The 25,168-nt window shown below is 53.4% G+C and overlaps 1 protein-coding gene across 1 annotated transcript; it reads right to left on the reverse strand.

Moving 5' to 3' along the window:
* Nucleotides 1–4,557: 4,557 nt before the first annotated feature.
* Nucleotides 4,558–21,966, reverse strand: BPIFB2 (BPI fold containing family B member 2). Its single transcript, XM_004698223.1, has 15 exons — nt 21,855–21,966; nt 18,654–18,747; nt 16,868–16,972; nt 13,890–14,042; nt 12,512–12,572; nt 11,077–11,137; nt 9,666–9,757; nt 9,274–9,459; nt 8,981–9,034; nt 8,230–8,400; nt 7,563–7,630; nt 7,313–7,358; nt 6,490–6,553; nt 6,150–6,226; nt 4,558–4,614 (listed from the first exon to the last, which is right to left on the reverse strand). Exons 1-15 carry the CDS (start codon nt 21,964–21,966, stop codon nt 4,558–4,560), a joined length of 1,401 nt encoding a protein of 466 aa, XP_004698280.1.
* Between the last annotated feature and the right edge of the window lie 3,202 nt (nt 21,967–25,168).

Raw genomic sequence — 25,168 nt, forward strand, 5'->3', positions numbered from 1 at the left:
CTCCACATCCAGCCATCCTTCCAGGCCCAGCCTGAGACTCCTTCCTCAGGAAGCTTCCCTAATTATCCCTGTTTTCTCCCCACCCTTCAGATGCTGAAGGGCCAGTTGTAAATCTGGGTGTCTCCTCTACACTCTGGGGACTCAACAAAGGTGACTCTGAATCCATCAGGGCCCACCTACTTCTGTGGCTTGGCCTCCCCACAGGACCTAGATGGAGCTTCGGACTGGAACAAGTGTGGGACCAAGTGTTAGCACAAACACATGCACACAACTCACTCACCACCCACGTATCATGCACTCGTGTAGCCTGGGCTCACAGAGAAGAACCAGAGGTTGCTCAGATGAGGTCTGGTGGGAAGGGAGCCACGACCAAGCTAACCTGGTGTGAGACTGCAGGCCATCAGAGTCACAGGGAGGAAAGAAACCGGGGGGTTTGGGGAATTGAAAGGAAAAAGGTTGTCTTAGCCCACTGGTCAGGGAAGGTTGCCCGGAGTTGCCTGATGAAGAGCAACCAGGTTCAGGTAGAGGTATCTCAGGGAGGGCAACCAGTGAGACCCTAAGAGGAAGTGTGTAGCATGTACGATGGATCCTCCAAAAGCCCATGGAAAATACACAGTAGGGAACAACTGTGCATCAATTTCCTTTTCTTTTTTTCAACCCCAAAATACATTCGTACTAACTCGTGATCACATCTCAGAACAGGATAAAGCATCCGCTTGAAATGAGCCCCTACTACAGAAACATGAATTCTGCTAAAAACTCAAGCAAGACAAACATCACATTTATGGTGAGGCTTGGATGGAAGAATGATGAAATGGTTGCTACTTTATGGAACGTTTATGAAAACTGTGCCCACCACCCCTCCCACCAGAGATCAGCAGGTGACAAATGGAGAGCTCATTTGAAGAAGGCATGGGATGGTGTTGAAGGTGAAGCCCACGGCAACAGATGCTCCTCGACCATTTTTGAGGAAGCAATCCTGTCCCTGTCCTACTTGAAGAAGATCCGCGGTTAGGAACAGCAACAGTAGCCAACACCATGAACATCTCAACTGGTTCTGCACACACAATTCCGACTGAAAAATTAAAGTGGCGTAAACGTTCTCCTAGATGGGTACCAGGACCGTTGTGCCTAGATCTGAGTCAGACAAGCAGAGCTTTCGATGGAAATATTTAACCAGTGGTATCAAGATTCTGAGGCATCTCTTGGAAGAATTGTAACGGGAGATGCAACATGGCTTTCCCAGGATAATCTTGGAGACAAACTCAGTCAGAACAATGGCATACGATGGTCAAATCAAGAGGACTGGTCAGGAGCAAAGGGCCTGGCAATAGTTTGGGGGACACTCAAAGCATTATACTTGTTGATTTGGGGGAAGGCAAAAGGATGATCATATTTGTTTGTCATAAGAGAGTTCTGAGAATGTTATCCAAAGCTTGAACAGAAAATCACTCAAGGAAGCTTCACCAGAGAATCCTCCTCGATCACAACAATCACAAGCTTCTACTCATTTCCTTTTCATCAAGCAAGGGGGATTTTATGAGTTTCGATGGAAAACCCTTGGTCTATCCACCTTACCATCCTGACTTGGCTCCATCTGACTTCTTTTTGTTTCCTAATCTTACAAAAAATAATTAAAGGGAACTCATTTTTTGTTCAGTTTATCAGGTAAAAAAAAATGACATCATGAATTTTCCAGGACCCTCAGTTCTGGCTTATATAGTTGCTTACGAAAGGGTCTTGACCTTTGTCTTTTAATTCCATTTTCCATGAACTTTCTGAAGGCCCCTCATAGGTTAAAGGTTAAAGTGTCCAAGTGAGAGGAGCCACACATGGGTGGAGATGGGCTTTGCTTTCTCGCCCCACTGGTCCATTACCCATCTCTTCCCTCTCAGCTCCATGTGCTCCTTGGATGGATGTTCTAAGATAGCAGTCGTGTTTTGTTTTAAAGCATATCTCCTTTACAATGGGCACCATGTCCACCTCTCTCAGTAGAGGACCCTGGAGAGATATGGCTTCCTGTGATTTCCAGCATGGAGCAGATGAGTTGTATAGACGGGAGGACACCCCGTGAAGGCCGGATATAGAATGCTGTCTTGAAACCCTGCAGCCTCAATCTGGAGACAGCCTTTCCACAGCCTGCTGCAAAGCCAAACCAGTGCATCCTCCCTAACCCCAACTCGTCCACTCTGAAGGCCTCCTGTTCATGCCAGCACCCTTCTGCAAGTGCTACGAGCACCCAGTACAGAGCCTCTGACCCTTATATGGCCTGCTCACAGGGGGTTCTAAAGACCTTCTGCCCACACTGTACCCTAACTACATATGCCAGGCTGCCAGTTTGTGGGTCATCATCTCCCCATCCTGTATTCCAGAGTGCCCTATTGTTTGCTCAGCAGCCCCCAGCTAGCTCTGGCCTGGCCTGACCAGACCAGGGAGCATCCCTGCTGTCTGGGTGGGCTGGCCAACACCTTCTCCAAGAAGGTCTGAGTCCCCTAGCACGTTTGGCCTTCCTTTGTGCTCTACCTCAGCCTTAAAGATATGGCACAGTTTCCTCTTCTCTTACAGTTACACTTTGATCACAGTTAATAACACTTCATCTGAAACGTCCCTCTTTAAGGTACTGTGTGGTTTTTTTGTCTTCTGATAGGACCCAGGCTGAACGAACAGTCACCTGTCCCTTTCAGCAGCCAGCACCAAGCACCCAGCAGGTATCTTAATGAATTGCTGAACTGCACTCTTTAGGGATTGGACTGACTCTATTGGGGTAATCAGAGCATACTTCTAGGCAGGGAGCTGGATTCAGGTGACTCTGTACCTCCTCTTCAAAAGAGCTTGACTCAGCACTGGACACATCATGTGTACCAAAAAACCTGGCTGGCTGGGGGGAAAATGTTTGAGTAAGTGCATGTATATATGAATAAAAGGATGGAGGATGGGTGGATGGATGGACAGGTAGATGAACAGATGGATGAATGGCTAGATGGACATATAGACAGATTTATGGATAGACAAGCAAACAGCTGGATGAATGGATGGGTAGGTGGGTGAGTGGATAGAAAGATGAATGGTTGAGAGGGTGGGTGGACGGACTCAAGGACTGACAGTTTGATGAATGTATACTACATATTGGGCTCGTTATCTTTTGCTAGATTACTATGGACTGGAGCTGTGTCTTAAACTTTTTGTCTTCCCCACACCTAGCCTTGGGCTAAGCTTATACTGTTCCCCAATAAAACTGGGATTGGTGAATTAATTAAGCAATTGAATGAAATAAATGTCGTGCAGTCCTGAGCAAAACCCATGCGTTTGATCTTCTCGTCTCCCCTTTTTCACTCCTCCAGCACCACCATCACCCTCCCATCACCAGGCTCCTGTGCTCAGTCTGTTCCTCAGTCAGTCACTTTGACTTAGCGATGAGCCTGCAGCACTGGAAGGAAGAGAAGCTAGTATCGCACTCTACCAAAGGCTCTGTTCATGGGTGGTGGAAAGACAGGCACCTTCTAGTCCACAAAGAAACATAAACAGAACAGGAAGCCTGCATATCTCAACGAGGAAGAGTATAATCTCTGGCCAAGGGGTTAATTAGTTTCTCGGGAGAGTCACACGTGGCTTGGGGTTGTCAGTGTTTGCATCCCTTGGTCTTCCCAGAGTCACCTTCAATATGTAAGAGCCATTGGGCTTAAAGAGCTTTCAGAAGGAAAAAGAACTGAACATGGTCACGGAGCCCAAAGGACCTGCAGCCCAGGAAACAGGTCCTGACTCCTTAGAACAAAGACCTTGCTCATGATCAGAATAAACCAAAAATGGAACTACTGCCTGATAAGACGAGCTCCTGTCACCTGAGTTTGTGGCACAAGGACACAAACGGGTGGACAGAAGAGGGAACTGGATACTGTCTAATGCCTGGATTCTAGGATGGCTTCAGACAGTCCTTGGGGTCAACCGCCAATGAGTCTGGGGACCTGGACACATTCCCCTCCTTGATGGACCTCAGTTTCAGCATCTGTAAAATGGAATCCCAGGCCCTGCCTGACTCTCCAGGCTTTTACGAAGTTCTAGTAACAAAATGGGACACAACACCATAAAAAGGGACACGTGCGAGGCATACCACCAGGCAGGGGCGCGGGTGTCTAAAGGGCCACCATGGTGTTCCTAATCTTGGTTCATCCAAGTTGCTCTCCAGGGTCCTCTTTCAAGATATGGGCCTCTTGGCAAGGAAGTGGCAAAATCAGCTGAGATACACACGTCTTCTCCCTGTCCCAGGTAGCATTGGTGGTTGGAGGGCAGACAGGACCTGCGTGAAGAAAACTGGCCTCGTGTACACAGAGTGGGCCAGGCCTGGCTGGAAGATGCAGCTCAAGAGATGTTTAATGCAAGAGGGGCTGGCCTGTGCAACCCCGAGGGACAGTCTGCTCCCCGTGGAGAGTTAGGTGAAGGGAAGAGGGGAAAGAGATGGGGCAGAGAGTGCCAGAGAAGGGTAACCCAAGTGCTGAGTGAAGATTAAACAGTCCAGTGGAGTCATCTTGGTTGCTGGTGATGGCCGAGTGTGGCTTTGCCTCAGTCCCCAGAGTGGCCCTGCTGGTACAAGAGTCCACTGGACACCACAGCATAGCCCTGAAGGTCAGAGAAAACCAGAGAGAACAGGTCAAAGGCCAATCTAAAACAGCACCAACCCCAAGTTGTTCACGCTTGGCCCCTCTTCTTGTGTGTACTGAGAAAAGCCCTTTGCCTCTCTGCGCCTCAGTTTCCTGCTCTGTCACTCGGGTGGAAACAGCTCTCTCCCTCCAAGTTTACCATGAGGATGCAGAAAGTCCTCATGGGAAGAGAACTCAGCCTGGGCGTGGCACTGGGAAAATGCGCTGCTATGCCTGGAAGTCGGGAACCATCCGTGTCTCTCACCAAGGCTCCCCAGCAGGTCCAGTCATGCCCGTCAACACGTTACAGCCTTGGAAACTCAGAGAGGTAATTCTACCCTGTCCTATAGGGTCACTATGAGACAGAATTGACTTGATGGCCATGAACAAGTATCCTTCAGGTAAGGAGCCCGGATGGGGCAATGGTTAAAGCACTCAAATGCTAACCAATAAGTCAGTGGTTGGAACCCACCTTTCTTCACAGGAGAAAAGGCCTGCTGACCTGCTCCTGTCAAGGTGACAGCTTTGGAAACCCTTTGGGGGCAGTTCTACTCTGTCCTACAGCGTGAGCATGAGTCAAAATCCACTCAACCTCAAAAACAGCAAGAGTCCAGGTGAGACAGAAACAAGCTGTAGGCTTGCACCCTGGACTGTGGTTGTGATTGAATTTCTGATCTGAAAGAAGAGATTTTAGGCCAGTTGCCTACACCACCTGCAGAGGCTGGTCTACAAAATTTAAGGAAGCCCTCTGCTGTCTGGCACAATTGAAGTCCTCCATCCCCTAACGAGGTGTGGTGTCATATCTGATGAGGATGAAAGGCAAGTGAGGTCCTCATCCTATTGCCTCGTGACGTCACAAGTGTTACATCTCACTGCTAAGGATCTGAAGCTTCGTCATGGCAGGAGCTGGGCACCTGGGTCTGGCTAATCATAAAGCCCCACTGAGTTAGTTGATTGTGCCAACCCGGCCGATAATCACATGTGGGGCTAATTGAAAGGCAGAGGGATAAATGGGTGGTGAGCCTCGCCTTTCTAGTTCCCAGGTCTCTTGCTTTGTGATGGTCGCACCAGGGTGCAGCTGCCTTAGCAGTTCCCTGCTTCAGCTTGCAAGATTGATTTCCTACAAGACATCCCCAAGGAGAAGCCACATGGACCTATCCCGGTGCAGCCCTGGGTGCTGGAGCAGCTGTGTGGAGACCCCTGCTAGTGCTGAGATGCTTATTCGTTCACTGACTCAGCTTTCCTCCTGCAGTCAGCATAATTGCCTCTGTTTTGTGAGGTGAAGGACTTTGTGGACTCGTGTTGGGTGAATGTTGGACTTGTGGGCTTGGGCAGCATTGGGTTGGGATATTTTCGTGATGCACACTTTCTTTACATAAAACTCTCTTATACATGAGTTGCTGTGGATTTGTTTCTCTAAAGTACCTAGACTAATACACCCACTGTGTGCATGAGCAGGGAGGGAGGGAAGGGGGCCCCACTGCAGCGAGCCCACCCTCCACCTGCAGTTCTCACCTCATAGATGAAGACCTTGGAGGAGGTGTAGCGGAGGTTGACCACATTGGGGAGGGGAACCCCTATGCCCAGGAGAGCTGCAGGAGGGAAAGGGGGGATTGAGTCACCTCCCACAGGTAAGAGAGCACCTCCCACAACCCCAGAGGAGGGAGTATGATTGTTAGGCCCATTTTACAGCAGGGGAAACTGAGGCTTTGAGAAGGGAAGTAACTTAGCCAAGGTCTCACCTGAGCATGAGCACCCCTTAACCACTGAGCCTCAGAGGTGGGAAGGGCTGGGGGGGCTGGGCAGGGAGGGACTGAGTGGCAGGAAGCACTGAAAGTTGGAGGGCAAGGCTTACCATTGAAGTGGTCAAGCAGGGGCTTCTCAAGCACAGTGCCCATGAGGGTGTGCACGTGATCCACCTGCAGCCACAAAGCCAGGGCAATAGAGACCGTGAGCCCAGCCCAGCGGAGCACCCAGGAGAGAGTAATAGTGAGACACGTATGTGAACACACACACAGAAAGACAGATAGACAACATCTTTCAGGTTCAAGCAGAGTCCAGCTACACCCCTGGAGTTGGACCAGCCTCTGAGTGGCAGACGCCCTGACATCAACTGATGGACAGGAGGCCTAGCTCACTGACAGACACCCACTCACTCACTGTGTAGTCAACAGGTGGATGATGGATGGACACTGGTTGATGAGCACTTGTTCACTCTCAAAACCACTAACCACCAGCTGGACAGACGGGCCTCATGCCAGACGACTGACTGGTGGACATTCTGACTGACACTGACCCTGACTGGCAGTGGCTGAGGGGAGCTGGAACCCTGCCTGACCCTGATGTGTCTCACTGACTGGTGGACTCAGTGACTCTTGGGCTGAGGGCTGGGTGACTGAGACACCGAGGACAGACAGAGTGACAGGAAGCCTGATGACTGAACCTACTGAAGGACTGAGCCAGTTCAAGAGTGACCAGATAACTAGTGGCCATATAGCCTGTGAGAAGGCAGACTGCCTGAGAGATGGGCCAGCTGATTGACCATTGTCCCTAAGCACCCTGGGGCGAAGCCCGGATTATGGGGTTACATACTGAGACGTGTGCACAAACTCCTTCCCAGGCTCAAAGCCTGCCCCACCCAGTAGTGAAGTCTCTGAGGACCCTGGACCCAGACTCACATCAATAGAGCCCACGTTGGACGAGGCCACGGTGAGTTGGACATCCCTGGAAAAGAATCAGGAGGGTTTGAACTAAGTCTTGTGCTTCAACACCCTGAAACACACCCCTACACACATGCGCACACATGCACAAACACACTGCACCCCAGGCTCTTCTGACTGTCCAGGCCTCCACTCAGTGACCTGGGCTGGTTATGGACCCATTGTACAGAATGCACCTAGGCTGCTGGTCCTGGGAGTTCTTACTTACCCCAGTACTGATGTGGTCCCCTGAAGCCTCACCCCAGACACAAAGAGCTGGAGGCTCAGGTTCACTACCTGGTTGCATGGGAAGACAGGGTCAGAGGGTACACAACCACCAACTCCCCCAACCTCCCACTCATTCCTCCATCCACCCTGCTGCCCATCCCTCCATCCAGCCTCCCATCCATCCCCTCATCCAGCTTTCCACTCATTCATTCATTTATTCAAGCAATAGGTATGTATTCAGCGTCTGCTAAGCTCTAGATCCTGGGGACAGAGTGTGAGCCAAACCCTGTTTCCTTAGGAACCCCACAGGTCCTATAACCAGAGTCGCCATATATGATCCTTTTGGAGAGTGATGGATGCCACAAAGGCATGGCGAGAGTGCAGATGGGGACTCATTTTTCTCAGGGTGGTCTTGGATGCCAACCCTGAGGACGTAGCATTCAAACTGTGAGTTGGAAGATGAAGAGGAGCCAGCAAAGTCAAGAGTCAGAGAAGAAGTGCTCTAAACAGAAGGCAAGCAAATCCTAAGGCCCTGAGATGGACAGGCGTGAATGTGTTCACGGAGCAGCAAGGGGACCCGCGTGGCTGGAACAAAGCAAGCAAGGAGTGCCCAAAAGGAACGGAGGTCTTCCTGCGAGTCGGCCAGCCTCCCAGCCCGGCTCACTCACCACATCCAGGGAGAAGAGGGACTGGCAGGCCGAGTTGGAGGCCATGGCCAGGACCTCAATGAAGGGCTGCAGCCGAAGCGTGGCATTGTTGGCACGGAGTGTGGCTATGGGGGTGGCACCCAGCCGTACCTTGAGGACCACAGGCATGGGCTCGGGGAACTGGCGGGCCACCTAGAGAGTGGAGACAGAGGGGGGGGGGGGACTTTCCTGTGACAAGGGCAGATGGGCTGTCCATGAGGAGGAAGGGAGCTAAGGGGCAGGAGGCACGTAGACCAAGCTTAGGCCTCCCAAGGAGGTGACCCCCAGGCTTGGTCTTGAAGAGGGCTAAGGGCTGAGACATTCCAGCAAACGACACTGCTTGGGAAAAGGCATGCTCACTCACAGCCATGGGTCTATTCTTACTCACAGAGACCCAACAGGACAGGGTAGAACTGCCCCCGTGGGATCCCGAGTCTGTAACTCTTTACAGGAGTAGAAAGCCTCATCTTTCTCCCAAGGAGTGGCTAGTGGTTTCAAACTGCTGACCTTGCAGTTAGTGGCGTAACCCATAACCACTACACCACCAGGACTCCTGGGCAAAGCCATAGTGAGGTGGGGAACCACATGATGCCTGGACAGAAAGAGGGGCTACGATGGAGGAGGAGTGGGTGTGAAGGGCTGCTACTGGCTCCCACTTCAGACAGGTGTGAGTCAGCCAACCACAACCTCCCCCCAACCCCAGACTCCAGGCACAACCAGAAACGTCACCAACCTCAGGGATGAGCTGGCCCAGTGTGGATGTGTTCAGTGGGTTGTCATCTGAGTTCTGAAATCAGCCCCCCGGCCCATGACAGGTATTAGGGTAGCCACACCCCAAGCTAAACCACCCTTAGCCCCTTGCAGACAGGAAGCCCTGTCTGTCGCCCCCATTGGATCCACCCAGTAGTCACCCTGTGACCCCAACATGCCAGCTCTTCCATCCACCACCTGGCCCCTGTGGAACCTCCCAGACTTGAGCACAAAGTCATCTGCCCACACTCCCCAGACAGCTGGTCCAGCCCGCACCGGCTGCCCTGTGATGTCCAGGTTGAGGCTCCCAGCCTTATGCAGCAGCAGGAGAGCAGAGTCAAACAGGTCCTGGGAGAGGCCCACAGTTGCCATGGCTCCCTTGGTGCCCACTTGGCGTGGCACCATGAAGTGGGTGGAGTCCACAGGCAGGACGATGGGCTTGGCCAGCAGGAAGAACATAGCCTTTGGGAGGTGAGGGGGCAAGCAGGCAACCTCAGTTAGGGAGGTGGCTCCGGACCAGAACCCCACCATGACACCACCTGCTCCCGGGGCTCCGAGCCCTGCTCCCACCTTGAACGCCCGTCCAGCTCCCCTCCCCTGACCTCTCTGACACTGAGGACTGCTGAGACAACAGAGCCCCAGGCCTGGAGGAAGCAGGACGCACTCACATTGACATCCAGGGAAATGTAGTCGTTCGTGATGGTGGGCATGTTGGCCATGGAATAGCGGATCTGGGACTCAGGCCCCACTGGGTTGAGACCTAAATGAACCCGAGAAGAAGCGGCGGCATTATTTGGCATTAGCTACCTTCCCAAAGCTCAATTATAGGACTTGCTCAACGAGTCAGAGCGAGGCTTGGATACAAGGGCTCACAATGACCTCCGAGGAGGCAAGTGGAAGCCACAAAGGGCATGCACCCGAGATCCAGGCCCTCCCTGCCTACGGACTCTTCGCTCACACATCACGCTAACAGGTCTGGCTTCTGGGGAGTTGCCACTGAGTCAGAATAGGACTGGGCTTGCATGATCGGACTTCCCGTGGAACAGTGTTCAGAGAGGGATCTTCAGACTTCACTGGGTGGACTTGAACCTCCAACTGTTTGAGTTAGCAGCTGAGCAAGCAGGTTAACCAGGGACTCCAGGAGAAGACCCTGAACTGGATTCTGACTCATGGCCATCCCATAGGACTAGAACTGCCCCTGTGGGTCTTCGAGACTGTAGCTTTTTACGGGAATAGAAGCCTTTGCTTTCTCCCACAGAGCAGCTGGTTTCAAACTGCTGACCTTTCGGTTAGCGGCCCATCCTGTAAGCCAGTACAGTGTTGCAGCAATGGGCTCAGAACAAAAACGACCATCTCTCCCCTGTCTCCCTACAGTTCCACTCTCCCCTGGTACCTTGCAACAGAAACCCCTTTGCAGGAAGATGCTCATCTCAGGGTCTACTTGTGGGGGTGGGGACTTAGCCTAGAACAGTCACCTGTTGCTAGGGTCAGTCACCCCTGGGACGTGCGGCCCCCTGGAAAAGTCAGAGGTGGAACAATCCCCTCAGGAGATGGGTCTGGTAGAGAGGTCTTGACTCTAGGCCTGTCTGGACAGTGGGTGGGCCCCAAGAAGGGAAACAAGAGGCGGGTGCTTTCGGGGAAAAAACCTCCAGCTCAGAGCTGCTGTTTGAAGGAGCCTGTAGGGCTTCCAGGAAAAGCTGCCCTTTCCAGAAGGAAACTGGACCTGAGTCCTGAGCCTCAGAGAGAGAACTTTGCAGGGAGCGAGGTCGTTGCAAAATGACTTGTGAAGGTTCCCGATTAGACAGGTATGCAGGGTCCCTTCCAGTCTGCGAATCTGGTTCCTAAAATATGTGCCTGCTGCTAGACTAAGATTCTCTCAGTCTCATACCTGGAAGATTTTGTTTTATCTTTCAGATCATTCATTTGAGATAGTAGCTCTGAGAACCAGAGACTTCAAGGTGGCAGTATGGGGAGAGCTCATGACCAGTTGTGCAGCGTGGGAGCCCACACAAGTCAGTCCAAGCCCAACTGACCTCCCAGAAGCCTGGGCTCCCCTCCCCCTGGACTCCCAGGTCTTACCAATCAAAGTACCCAAGTGGACATTCAGGCCTTGCACCAGGTTGGCGATGCTCAGGCACAGCTGTAGCAAGACAGAGAGAAGGAGGCTGAGGTTAGGGACTCAGGGCTGGGAGGGCTAAGGGGTTGTCGAGAAGCCTGCCACCCCACACACAGCCCCACACCATGGCCTGGACTCCCTGCCTTCTCCTCCCGCCCTGGGGTATCGCCATGCGTGAGAGAGACAAAGAAGCAGCCCAAAGGCTGGTGGGACAAGGCAAACGTCGGCTGTGGAACCAGCAGCAGTGACCCACAGCTGAGGCCCAGAGACTGAGGCAGAAGCCTGCTGCTTCAGAATCCAGAGACCCAGCTGCTGGAATGGGGGTGTCCGTGGTGAGGGTAGGCAGTGGTCAGCAAAGCCAGACCAGGGCACCGTGGACAGCGGAGAAGAGCCTTAAGCTCAGGGGACAGTGCACACCAAATGATAAGGCCAGGGAGTGGTCACAGCCTGAGACAGGCAAGCTGGTGAGGCTGGGCCAGCTGCAGCCAAGAGGTGGAAGAGAGGGCAGGCTTCCCCTTCCTGCAGAGCCACCTGTTGCCCCTGGCCCCAGAGAGGCTGGATGCTCAGGGTTGAGGGGCAGGGAGGAGACAGAGGGAACCAAGAGGCAGGGCCAAGACAAGCTGCATCCACCTTCATCCCTCCCCGCCTCAGTTTTCTCATCTGCAAGGTGGGGATGCTGAGCCAGCCCACTCCTTTTCCAGGTACCCTGGGATGGCACCCGGTCGCTTGGATTGGCCTTTGCTACTTCCCTTACCGAGAGGTGGGGGGGCATGGTGAGGAGAGCCCAGGCAGAGGGGCCCAGGTGATGACATAAGCAGGTGCAGCAGCACCTGCTTTGCCAACCTTAGTTCGGAAACTCCTGTAAGGATGCTTTCATGTAAGCCCTGAGCAGGCCCTGAGGGAGGCGCTCCTACAATGTGCCCTGGGAGGCACAGAGAGCTTCAGGAACATGTTCAAGTGCACAGCGGGAAAGCAGGGGCACCTGGGATTCAAACCAGGTCACATCCGGCTCCAGTGCCACGGCCTTGTGCACTCTCATCTTGTCTCCTTTTCACAAGACACAGGGGCCCTGAAAGCACTGAGCGCCCCCCTCTTCCCCTTGCCCTCTGACATGGAATTGAGACCTGGCCAGAGGAAGAACACCGCACCCCACCTCCTCTCCCCTCCAAAACCCCAGGCGTGGCCCCGGTTCGAATCCTTCCATCACTCCTCTGGACCACTGCACGGGCTCCCACCCTGACCTCCGGGGTGCACTGATGGAGCCCCACAAAGGGTCTTCTGACCCCCCCCACTCCCTCCACCTCCCATCCCTGCCTCAAACGCCACCATTCATTCATCTTGCCTTCTGAGTTACGCACGGTCCTCCCTCCGGAGATGATATGCCAAGAAGTGCCTTACCTTGGTGCTCAAAACAGCTTTTATATGCTTCTGCAAGCGGACCAGCAGCGCGGGAGAGGCGCTGAGGAAGAAACAGGGAAGGGTCCTGAGTTCCCAGGTCAGACAGATCAGCAGAACCACATGTCTGGGAGAGAAGTCTCTCCCCTCTGCCAGAAGACCAGCAACCCCCACTGAGACCCTGCCTTGGACCAGGGGCAGGCCAGAGTCACAACGGGTACCCCTTCAAGTCTCCAAGAAGGTGGACCATGGCCAAGCAGCCTGAAGGGAGACAGAGGGAAGGCTGCACAGGTGAGCCTCAGCCATGCGCTCAGCTGCTGGCTTCTCGGCTCCCATCTCCCATCTCCCACTGCTTCCTGCTGGGGCCCCACTGCTCTGTGATAATCTTCATGAAGCCGTCCTTCTCTGTGCCTCAGTTTCCCCTCAGAACAATGAGGGGTGGCTCTGAGCTGCTTTTTCTGAAGACTAACCCAGGGGAACACACTGAACCCTGGTTTGCTGAAATGCTGCCCCAAACCACAGGCCAGCCTCACTGACTCAACCCTGGTTAAGTGGGAGGGAGGAGCTGACCCCTGGCCAGAAGTCATGAACACTCCCCCAGCCATCCACAGAGAGGGCCCTTACGGCTAGTGGATGACCACCTGGATGGCCACCAGACACAAGATGGACCAACACATCCAAACACACTTGGATGGGCAAGTTCTCTTTTGTACAAACACTGCAATTGGTGGTGCCTCCCTCTCCACCCATGATGGAGAGATGGAGACCTAATGTAGGGGTCCTGACCAGCAGCGGGATTCAACAGGGTCTGCATCGGGCTCTGACATCAGGCGGCTGTGTGACCTTATGCAAATGACTTCACTGCTCTGTGCCTCAGTTTGCTCTTCTGTTCAGAGGGGGAGAACGTTGCAACTTGCTGGCAGGATCTCTGTGAGGCAGGACTGAGGAGGTGCGTATAAAGGGCTAGAAGCGTGTCTAGCACACAGTAGGCGCTCTGCAAGTGGGAGTGGCTTTAAGCATTAAATGAGACTGTGCGCAGTCAGCTGCCTCCTTGTGAGAGCTTGGCCAGACCCCACTCCCCAGGCCTCAGAGGTCCCTGACAGCCAGACCAATCCATCCCAGAATCCCTTGCTCTGAGCAGGAACATCAGTGGCTGGTGCACATGTCACGTGGAGTGGGGTGGTGGAGAGAACCCAAGCTCTGGCAATTGATCCGCTGTGTGGCCTCAATCAAGTCCCTTTCCTTCTCAGAGCCTCAGTGTCCCCAACCACAAAACATGCATGATAACGGGGGTCTCTTAGGCCTGTGGTGGAGATCGGATGAAGCCTGGAGTAGGAACCCCCACCCAGGAGCCCACAGCCCGCCTTGGCCAGACGCTCACCTGTTGCTGCCTGGTGCTGCCATGCTGACATTGCCAAAAAAGGAGTAGCAAGCAGGGATGCTGACCACGGGGGTCTGGATGGTGCCCTGGGCCACCTGGACGTCCGCCAGCAGTACCACGGGCATCGTCACCACCAGGGGCTGCTCGGGATTCCTGTGGGGAGGCCAGTCCTGAGTCCCAGAGGCACCACCCACCTGGCTGACATGAGAGCCTGCAAATCCCCCCCAGACCTGCCCCACTCAGCATGAGACAGTCCCACCTGGGACAAGTCCAGGGCCCCCAGCCGCCACTCAGGGTCCAACCTGGACCCATCATCCCCTCACAGAGCCTCAGTCTCCTGTAAAATGGCACTGAGACAGGTGGTGCCCATCTCTCAGGCCTGTGCTGAACAGTCTACGAGATCATCGTGTTTTGGTTTTTGTTTTTTAATGCAGCTCAGAGCCACAGACACACAGAAACCACTATTATTGTCAATTCCAATTCATTGGGACCCCATAACACAGGGTAGCGGTGCTCTGGAGGGGTTTCTAAGGCTGTAAATCTTCATAGAAGCAGACTGGCTCCGCTTCTGCTGAAGCAGCTGAAGGGCTCGAACCAGTGACCTTTTGGTCAGCAGTCCAGTACTGAACCAGCAGTACCACCAATGTTCCTTGTGATGGGGCAACAAGGTAGAGTAAGAGGCTCTTCTGCATGGCCAGCTCATCGTTTGCAGAAGCAATGCCGCTGGGAGGGCGGTCCATCTGAATGGCCTAGGTGGGAGCTTTGGGCCCAGAGTTGTCTGGGAGAAGGAGGATGGGAGCCGGGTCTTCCAAAGAGAAGGCATTCACACACACGTTCTGGGGTCACAGGAGCTTCCACCGTCTTCCTGACGATCCACAGCTGTTTAAATGTGCAGGATTCATCTCGTCTCTAGTAGGACCTACTCATCACAGGATGCTCACGCTGTTTGCTCTGGACCAAAGGAAGCTTCCCGGAGACTCCCAGGAGGCAATGCAGCCCGCCTTCCTCGTGCTGCTTCCACACAGTCCAACATGGACACCCTCTGCCTCTCTGGATGAGCCCTGGGTCCCGGTGCCTCTTGGTCTCTTACCCTGGCACGGTGAGGGCACGCAGGGAGGTAACGACCCATCTCACCCTCAGACCAGGGCCTTGTGGGAGACCTGACCTTCTTTGTTACACTTCCCACTCTGTTTATCACTGTGAGTCGGGGCTGGGGAGCATCCAACCCATGGGCCACATAAGGCCCACAAAATCATCAATACCAGTTAAGGTCCCAGGCCTCCCCAAAGAGAAGCTGTTCCACCCATCACATTCCAAAATCAAACTGACTGCCCCGAGGCGGTTCCGACTCATCACCTCCCGATAGGACAGGGTGGACGGGCTCCTGTGAGTTTCTGTGAGATGGTAACTCTTTTCTTTTTCTTTCTTTTAAATCATTTTACTGGGGGCTCATACAACTCTTATCACAATCCATACATGCATCCATTGCGTCAAGCACATTTGTACATTTGTTGCCCTCATCCTTCTCAAAACATTTGCTTTCTACTTGAGCCCTTGGTATCAGCTCCTCATTTTTCCCCTCCCTCCCTCCCGGCCGCCCTCCCTCATGAACCCTTGATAATTTATAAATTATTATTATTTTGTCATGTCTTACACTCTCTGACATCTCCCTTCACCCACTTTTCTGTTGTCCGTCCCCCAGGGAGGGGGTTATATGTAGATTCTTGTGATCAGTTCCCCCTTCCTCCCCCACCTTCCCCTTACCCTCCTGGTATCGCTACTCTCAATATTGATCCTGAGGGTTTTATCTGTCCTGGATTCCCTGTGTTTCCAGCTTTTATCTGTGCCAGTGCACATGCTCTGGTCTAGCTGGATTTGTAATGTAGAATTGGGATCATGATAGTGGGGGGGTGGAGGTGGCGAGGAAGCATTAAAGAACTAGAGGAAAGTTGTATGTTTCATTGTTGCTATACTGCACCCTGACTGGCTCATCTCCTCCCCTTGGCCCTACTGTAAGGAGATGTCCAACAGCCTACAGAAGGGCTTTGAGTCTCCACTCCACACTCCCCATCATTCACATTGATATGATTGTAACTCTTGATGGGAGTAGAAAGCCTCCTCTTTCTCCGGAGGAGCGCTTGGTGGTTTCAAACCACTGACCTGTGGTTAGCAGCCCAACGTGTACCCCACTACCCCACCAGAAGTCCTCAGCCATCACATTAAAACCAAACTCACTTCGCCCTCAAGTCCATGCGGACTCATAGTGGCCCTGCTGTGGGTTTCCGAGGCTGTATACAGGAGTAGAAAGCCCAGCCTTTCTCCAGAGGAGCTGCTGTTGGCTTCTAACTGCCAACCATGTGGATTGCAGCCCAACACGTAACCACTACACCACCAAGGCTCCCAGCGATCCCGTTAGAAATGGGTTAATGAAATGTGTGACCAGGATGCCCCTCTAATGATGTGATAAATATCCAAATGGCCTTTGGCAGAAAAAAAAAAAGTTTCCCACCCAAACCTTCAACCATCCCAGGGAGTATCGTGAGTTGTTCCGATCCACAGAACCTGATGTGCTTCACTCGGCACAGAACAGCGCAGCCACCAGGGAAGTGTTGGATGCACAGGCCCTTCCTGGTGCCTCGCTCGGTGAAAGGAGGGGCTGTAATTATCATGGCAGCTGCCAATCCCTTCAGCGCGGCCCTCACAAGCCACCCCGCAAGGTTGTACCCTGTTTTCCAGATGAGGAAAGCGAGGCTGGGCGAAGAGAGCGGACTCTACCGGTTACACAGCTGCCGGGCAGGGTCTACATCCTCAGAACCTGCTCACCACCTCGCTTCCCCTCCAAGGCTGGGGGCACTGAGCAGGGAGTCAGAGACCTGGGGGGAGGCCTGGAAGAGTTGAAGGGCACCTTCCCTTCACACCAGCCCTCGGAGCATCCCTGAAAAGCCTCCCTCTCCCCACCCTCACGAGGGCCCACTTACCGGAAGACCTCGAAATTAAAGGTGGCTGCTGCCAAAAAGTGTACCCCAAAATCAGGGATGAAGTTCAAGTGTAGGCGGGCCACGTGGACCTTCAGCATCTGGACCCTGTGTGAGGCAGAGGAGGGTAGGGGAATTGAGGCTGCCACGTGGCATCCACTAGCCATGCAACAGCCCTGTACCTTATCCCCGCTGAGGCTGTAAAGATGTTTTAAAGTACTGGAACCATGGGGAGAGAGGGGATGAGTTCTCCATCACAGGAGGTGTGTAAGCCAGTTAGGGACAACCAGCTGGTTAAAGGGGGAAATCAGAGGTGTCCCAGCAGTGGGCATAACTTGGGTGAAATGATTTCTCAGAACATAGAGTGGGGGCATCTGCATTTCTGATCCAGGAGGACACCACAGAGGGCATAATCCCTCCGTAGCATTTTGATCAATCAATTGTAGTCCACCCCAAAACTCACTGCCATCGAGTCGATGCTGACTCATAGCAACCATCCAGGACAGGGTAGAACTGCCCCTGTGGGTTTCCAAGACTGTAACTCTTTTTTTTTTTTAACATCAGGTTACTTTACTCAGATACATTTTTTTCCCCAAATATATCATGTTGGAAAATTCAGTAGGAAGTGTGACTTTAAAAAGCTTAGTGTTTTTTAATCCATTGTAGTGATTTATTTTTGTGCCTTGAGTCAGACACTTGTTTACCCCTTTCAAAATTATCAAGCTAAAACTAACTCCTAAACTGTAATGTCTGTATTCTCAACTTGTTAAAAAAAAGAAAGTCATTGCTTTTATTTTTCCTGAGACAATGCTTTTCAGACACTCCTTCAATGTTTAACGGAAGAAAAGTACAGTATCCTAATTCTAAACACTTGTCCTGTTTCATTTCCTTAATTCTCTCATATCATACATGTCTTCTATCTACGACATAGAGTGAAATAAGTTTTCTTCACAGCAAGAATTGTAAGAGTTATGATACTCTGATTCTGCCTCACCTGCTCTACCTTCTTCTTTTTAAAAAAAAAAAATTTTATTGGGGGCTCGTACAACTCTTATCACAATCCATCCATCCATCCATTGTGTCAAGCACATTTGTACATTTGTTTCCCTCATCATTCTCAAAACATTTGCTTTCTGTTTGAGCCCTTGGTATCAGTTCCTCATTTTCCCCTCCCTCCCCACTCTTCCCTCCCCCAGGAACCCTTGATAATTTATAAATTATTATTGTTTTGTCATATCTTACACAGTCCGACGTCTCCCTTCACCCACTTCTCCGCTACCAAGCCTGTAACTCTTAAGGGGAGTGGAAAGCCTCCTGTTTCTCCAGAGGAGCAGCTGGTGATTTCAAACCAGTAACCTCGAGGTTTGCAACCCAACCTGTAACCCCCCGCGCCACTAACAAAAGGGAACTCCCTCCTTTCAAAGGTGCCTCTTCTGATTGTCGGCTCACTCCAGTAACCTGTGGTTCCTTTTCTATTTTCCTACATGAAAGTTTGGTTCTTTTTAAATGTTCCTCCTACCCAGTAGTTGGGGGTTGGGATTCAGATGCTACAATGGCAGTGAGTCTTGTTGAATTTTTGGTGGCACCACCTCTGCCAGCCCTGGGGGTCCAGGAGACCCAGTCTTCGCCCCTGGGATCAGAAATCCACACCTTAAGGAGCATCAGGCCCCATGCCTCCCCCTTGGTCACCAGCTCCGGGATCCTTTTGTGACCTCTCATCTGCTAGATGGAAGCAAGCGTCTGACCTGGCCGGGGTGGGGGTGGGGGAGGAGCGAAGAGGAGCACTCACCTGGTGGGCTGGAGCACCTCTCCACTCTGGTCCAGGAAATACGGGAGAGTGACTTGCAGGGCCCGTTGGAGAGGGGCTTTCCCGATTTCAGACACTGTGGGGCCAGGTCAGGGTGAGGTCAGGGAGCCCCCAGCCGGAGCAAACCTCCCACCGCTGCCCTGGTCCTTGGGGGCAGGAAGGGACTCCTCCCAGTCCTCACAGTCTGCAAGGAGGCTCCTTCCTCCCTAGTCTGTCTCTGAAAAGCCTGGGTGCTTACCACCACCACCACCACCACCCTACTTAGCAAAAATATGTCCTCTTGCCAGGCTCCGACCAGGCGCTACCTCTTCCAGAACTGTCCCCCAAGCTTCAAGACAAGGAGCATTTCCCAAGGGGTGTCCTCTGGGGTGTGGGGTGTAGCGGCCACCTCCCCGAGAGTGTGATCCTTAACTCTGCCACTCACAACTGAGGGGCTGCTCTCTGCCTCCGTTTCCCCCATGGGGCCAGGTAGAACTGTCTTCCCAGGCTCCAAGAATGTGACCTTGTTTGGTATTAAGGATTTTTGTAGAGGTCATTACTTAAGTCCAGGTAAGGTCACACTGGATCAGGAAGGGCCCCAGATCCCAGGACCAATGTCCATCTAAGAAGGGGGACAGTTGGACAGAGACACACAGACACACAGCGAGGGGGAACAGCCATGAAAAGACAGAGGCAGAAATCAGGATGCTGCTACAAGCCCAGGAATGCTGGCAACCGCCAGAAGCTGTCTGGAGACCCAGAAGATTCTCTGGAGGCTTTCAGAGGCTGTGTGGGCCCTGCTGACACCTTGGTTTCAGAGTTCAGGTCCCCACACGGGGAAAGAATAGATCTCTGATGTTGTAAGCTCCTCAGCTTGTGATATTTTGTGAGGACTGCCCTAGAAAATGGATGCATTCATGTGTACATTTGCAACGATGACAGTGGTACGCACGACACAGGGCCATGATCAAGGCTCAGCGACAGTCAAGGCTCAGGATAAGTGTCACTGATGGGTTTTGTGAGAATGTGAATGGTTGTCGCTTATCCCCCTGCACCAGACATTTACACTGAATGTTTTGCTTCGTCTCATAAATCTTACCCAATTGGACCACTAACTTCAAGGCCCAAAGTTTGGACCCCGCAGCTGCTCCTCTGGAGAAGGGAGGCTTTCTACTCCCGTAAAGCGTTACAGTCTTGGAAACCCACAGGGGCAGTTCTACCCTGTCCCATAGGGTCGCTATGAGTAGAATCAACTCGACTGCAGTGAGTTTGGTTTTTGAGGTATTATCATTCTGCCGAGTTGATGGGGAGGTGGGGAAACCTGGCACGTCAGGCCTGGGCTCAGGGGCCTGGACTTTCTCCCATCTGGACGACGGCAGCCCAAATGAAGAAACGCATGTCATCTAGAGGATTCCAGCTCATAGTGACCCCAGCAGGCAGGGAGGAGCCGCTGTGGGGTGTCCCTGGGGCTGTGGTCTTTATGGAGGCAGACAGCCACATCCCTCTCCCATGGAGCGGTTGGTGGGTCCAAGGCACCGGCCTCTCAGTTAGCAGCCCAGCACTTTAACCACTGCACCAGCCAGGTTCCTCACTGCACCCCTGGGAGATGCTGACCAAACGTCAAATGAAGGTAAAGGTGTTGGGAGGGAGCACTGAAGTGGGGGTCAGGAGGCCCGGGTGCTGCCCAGACTCACTGTGGGCTGTTGACAAGTCCCTCTCGGGGCCTCAGTTTCCCCATCTCTGTGGTATGATGGTAGGGCTGTGCTCCCAATGCCTCTTCTGTCCTGACCATCGGGGGCTGCGCTCAAACTCACACCCAGGCCTCGAACTCCCGCTAGAGAGCTCCTCTGACACCGAGCCTGAACTTGTGGGGTGGGAAGGGCCGTGTAAGAAGCCGCCTGACTCAGCCTTGGGAGTGGTGGCATGGTGGGGCCTCTGCGGACTTCCGCAGAGAGCAAATACAGGTGCCCCACGGGTGGGGACAAAGGAGGCTCACATGAGACAGGTGGCTGGTGGCAGTTGGCAGGTAGTCGTGCCAGGGCATGACTGGGACAGGGAACCACGCACGGCTGCCTGCAGGTGGAGACCTGGGGCCTGGCACCGGTGCCCGGATATGTGGTCCGGAAAGGGGGGTGCGCCCAGGAGGGGACTCTGTTGCTTCCCTGAGTCACTGGGCCATCGGAAGTCCCTTCTACTGTCTAACTGGACTTGCGGAACCTGGAATCTGAGCTTTTCTGGCCTGGGGCGGATTGGGGGCTGGCAAGCAGCTGCTGGCCCAGCTTGAGCAGAAGCCTTGAGCACTCCCAGGGGAAGCGGGGGCTCTGCGGCAGGCTCGTACCCCTCAGCTGCTCAGGCCCTTTCCTGGACCTTGGGTTCTTCATGGTGCTTCCCCAGCACGTAAAACAGGGTTTGGACGGGTCTAGCAGAGCCTTAGAACAAGACTTCCCCGAGAAAGGCCCAGAGAGGGACGGGTTGTTCCCACCCTACAGAAACCAACTCCGTTTGCTCCCGGTAGACACGTCTCTCCCCAAGCACACGTGCACCCCACGCACCCCCCAACCTCGGGTTCCCTTCCTCGCCCTCAAGCACACACGGGCATAGCTCCTTGAACTCTCAAGTCCAGAAGCAGACACGCACACGCGCGCACCAGAATAGCTGCTCAGATCAACCTGCGTCTACTCCACTAAGACACAGGAGCCCAACCATGCGAGGGGCTTCACTAAGTTCATGGGAAAACAGAATCATAAGACAATGGAGCTTTCCCACAACTCATTGGGACCCCTCATGTGTGTACATTGGATATATGGATGTATTCCATATATGGAGCATTGGATATACTCCATCCGTCCACCCACCCATCCATCCATCCACTCATTTATCTGCCCACCCATCCATCCATCCATCAACCCATCTATCCACTCATCCATCCATCCACCCATTCATCCACCCACCCATCCATCCATCCATCGAACCACTCACCCATCCACCCATCCAATAAACATGTGTCAAGCAATACTGTGTGTCAGGCACTGCTTAGGTACCAGAGTTCTAATGGCAGATGAGGCAAAAATCCAAGTTATCAGGGTATATTAGTGTACAGACACACACAGTCTGTACTCATACGCACACACATTCAGACACACACTGCGGTCACTCGCATGCACAGACTCATGTTGAGCAGAGGTCCGGGGGCACAATTCTTACCGTAGCTCAGAGCAGCCTGGTTGAGTCTGACCACAGTGTCTAGCATGGAGATGCCACCCATGGGCAGCAACAGCAGCACCAGCAGCTGGCCCAGTCCACACACAGTCCACATGGCTGCTCTGGCCACTGTCCCCCAAGACCTGCGGGCTGTGGTGGGGACACGTGTGAAGGAGCCTGCCCTCAGGTGCTTAAGCCCCACCCAGCCAGGAGGTCAAAAGTCCTCCCTGGTGGTCCCAAGGCCTCCCTGATGGTGCCAACTCTGCCCCAAGCCCTCCAGAGATTCAATGGGACACCCCACACACACACTTGTTTCACCAGGAACCCGAGGCCAGAGCTGAGCTGGGCTAGAAACAGCCTTACCCAAGAGCACACAGCACACACAGGTGCAGGACCCAAGCCAGGTCAGAGGAGCATGGGGAGACACCTGCTGGGGAGGTGAGGACAGCTGCCTGTCCCGAGGCAAAGGTCCAGGCCCACCACCCAAGACCCGGACTGTGCTGTGTTGAGCTCAGAGAAAGGGAGCCAGGTAAGTATGAGGGCCATGGCTCAGATGGGCTCATGGAGGACCAAGGCCAGTCAGTAGGGATGGGCCCTTCTGCATAAAGCTGTTGGAGGCAGCCCCCTGCCCCCCGCCCCCACCCCCCCACCCCCGCCGACAGAGCAGATGGAGAAGTTGAGGCTCCTTTCTCAGAGGGGTGCCCATCCCACCCCCATTCTTACCTCAAGCAATTCTGAGGCAGGTGGTCCTCTGCCCAGGAGGCTGCTTTATGAGGCTCCCTGGAGTGCAGGGCCCCCTGGGAAAGAAACTAGGGAGGGGCGGGTTTGCTTGTGGTCGGGAGTGTTTTCCCTGCAAACACGTCTTTTGCCAAAGTGTCTCATCCCACATGTGCAGTGGGACTGCCACGTACCCGGGCCAGCTGCCAGCCACTGAAGGAGTCTGGGGTTGGGCAGCTTTGGGGGCTCAAGGGCCAAGAGATCCCCAGAAGGAAGACTGTGCCCACTGGGGCTCCTCGTGGCCCCCAGATGGCCTAGGAGGGGGAGAGAACCAGAGGCAGGGAGGTGGCTACAATGACCTCTCAGACCCGGTGACCTTCAGCTCTCCCAGAACATGACCTTGTTAAGAGGGACAGGAGGGTTCCGGAGTCCCAGCCCCAGTCACTAAGTGGGCCCTGACCTTGGTCACACAGTGAGCCCTAACCCTGGAGACAGACTAAATCCTGACTCTTGTCACGGACCAAGTCCTGATCCTGGACCCACATGGCACCCTGACCCTTGTCATGCGCTGAGCCCTTACTTTGGCCAGAAGTTGAGTCTCAGTCCTGGGTGCAGACAGATCTTATAAGCAGGTGGTGACCCCCAACCATAACATTATTTTTGTTGCTACTTCATCACTGTCATTGTGCTACTCTTATGAATCGTCATGTAAATATCTGCTATACCAGATGTATTTTCATTGTACCAAACTGAACATCATTAAAGCATAGTGATGAATCACGAAACAGTATATGATTATATAGTGTGAAGTATTTATTTCTAATGACAAATAAATGAAATTTTGTCTTGAAGCCTGGTGTAGCATGGGTCACAGTCTTCGCACCGGGTACTCGTAGGTGGGCGTATCTGCCTGTGAGTGGACCCACCTGGAGGATAGAGGAGTGGTGTCTCGGTTCCTAAGACCATTAGAAATATGTGTTTTCCGATAGTCTTAGGCAACCCCTGTGAAGGGGTTGCGACCCACAGGTTGAGAACCGCTGTAAGGGAACAAGCAAGAGAATGCCGGTGACTTGAGACTCCAGTCTCTGCTGCTGAACATCCGGTCTGTCTCCGATGGCGCACCCTGCTCACAGTGGGCTTAGTCCACCACCTCTCTCCACAGTACCAACTCCAGACTCCACCTTGGCGATCAGAGGCCCAAGGAGCAATGGGTGCGCACAAAACGCTCTGGCTATGCTGCCGGATATGCATAAGGGTTGTGCGTGTGTTTACTTAAGTGTGGGATTCTATGTGACCTCTCATGTTTATACGTGCACCTGAACCGCACACCTACTGCCATGCTCAGCCCTGTGCTTTAACCCACTGTGCCCCCAGGCTCCTCATGCATGAGCGGCACTCCCCAGGAAGCTGTGTGACTGTGAGTGTGCGGAGGAAGTGGGCACGTTGGCCTCTGGGTGCACACCAACCGGCAGGGGAGTCCAGCTGGGAGTAGTTTTGCACAAGGAGCATTGGTGGAGGGCTGGCCTGTCAAGTGAAAGGCTGACAACGCGAACGCCCCGGCAGTTCTGGAGAAAGCCCTGGGAGCCGCTCCCGTCACGACAGCAGCTGAGCAACACCCGTGCGCAGCTCTCCTCGGTCACAGGGGTCTGTGCCCTGGAGCTGACGTGATGACGGCCCTCACAAGGACCACAGAAGCAAAGCACGTTAGAGGAACATCAAGTTGTCGAGTGGCGACAAACATCAACTATCACATGGGCTGCCAGAAGACGAAACAAAGCAATTTTCGAAGAACCACAAGCAGGAGGCTCCCAGAAGGGAGGGCAGTGACCCTTCGCTCCCTTTAGAGACATCTGTGGAAAGCGATCGCTAGGGAAGGGCGTTGTGTTTGGTGGCCGCGTCGTGCATTTGGCAAAATGAAAGAAACCCTCGGTGAGCCGGACTGATACCACAGCTGTGCCAGTGGGCTCACATATCTCCATAGTCACGACATGGCACAGGATGGGGGTCACCGGGAGTCAGAAAACACCAACAGTGTGTTTGCGGGCTGTGTGCATCTGTGGGTCTACATCGATGTGATATTCGGCGCATCTACATAAGTATATGTGTGAAGCGTGTATTGTTGTCTGGGTTTGGGTATTGTGAATGCTCAAGTTGGTGCATGTATGTATATACATACGTACATACATACGTATGTACACAAGGACTGAGGGGAAGGCTCCTTTGGCCCTCTGCATGACTTGCCTACGCACAGGGGCAAGGAGACTTCCCCTATTCCAGTGGCCTCTACGGCTCCCACTGACCCCACACCAGCCCAAATTTCAGGTCTAGAGCCCTGATCCCACTTCCAATGTGTCCCCATGAGTGCCCACAGGGCTGACAGGGACCACCGATATCGTCAAAAGGTCACTGGGGCCAGCCCTGCCTCCCAGCCAGAACTTCTCCACCCCGAATTCTACAGGCCACAAAGAATGATACCAGTCATGTCTCCCTCCCCATCCTACTCTCAGCCTTGGTCTGTCCACCCGTACACAAGGCAGGCTCTCCTGCCTTCTTACTTGTAGCCGAGGCAAATAGTAGCGTCAATGGAGACAGGGGCAAAT

The sequence above is a fragment of the Echinops telfairi genome, unplaced genomic scaffold (assembly GCF_000313985.2).
Source record: "Echinops telfairi isolate 266 unplaced genomic scaffold, ASM31398v2 ScPeMD7_5592;HRSCAF=6446, whole genome shotgun sequence".
Classification (NCBI taxonomy): Eukaryota; Metazoa; Chordata; class Mammalia; order Afrosoricida; family Tenrecidae; genus Echinops; species Echinops telfairi.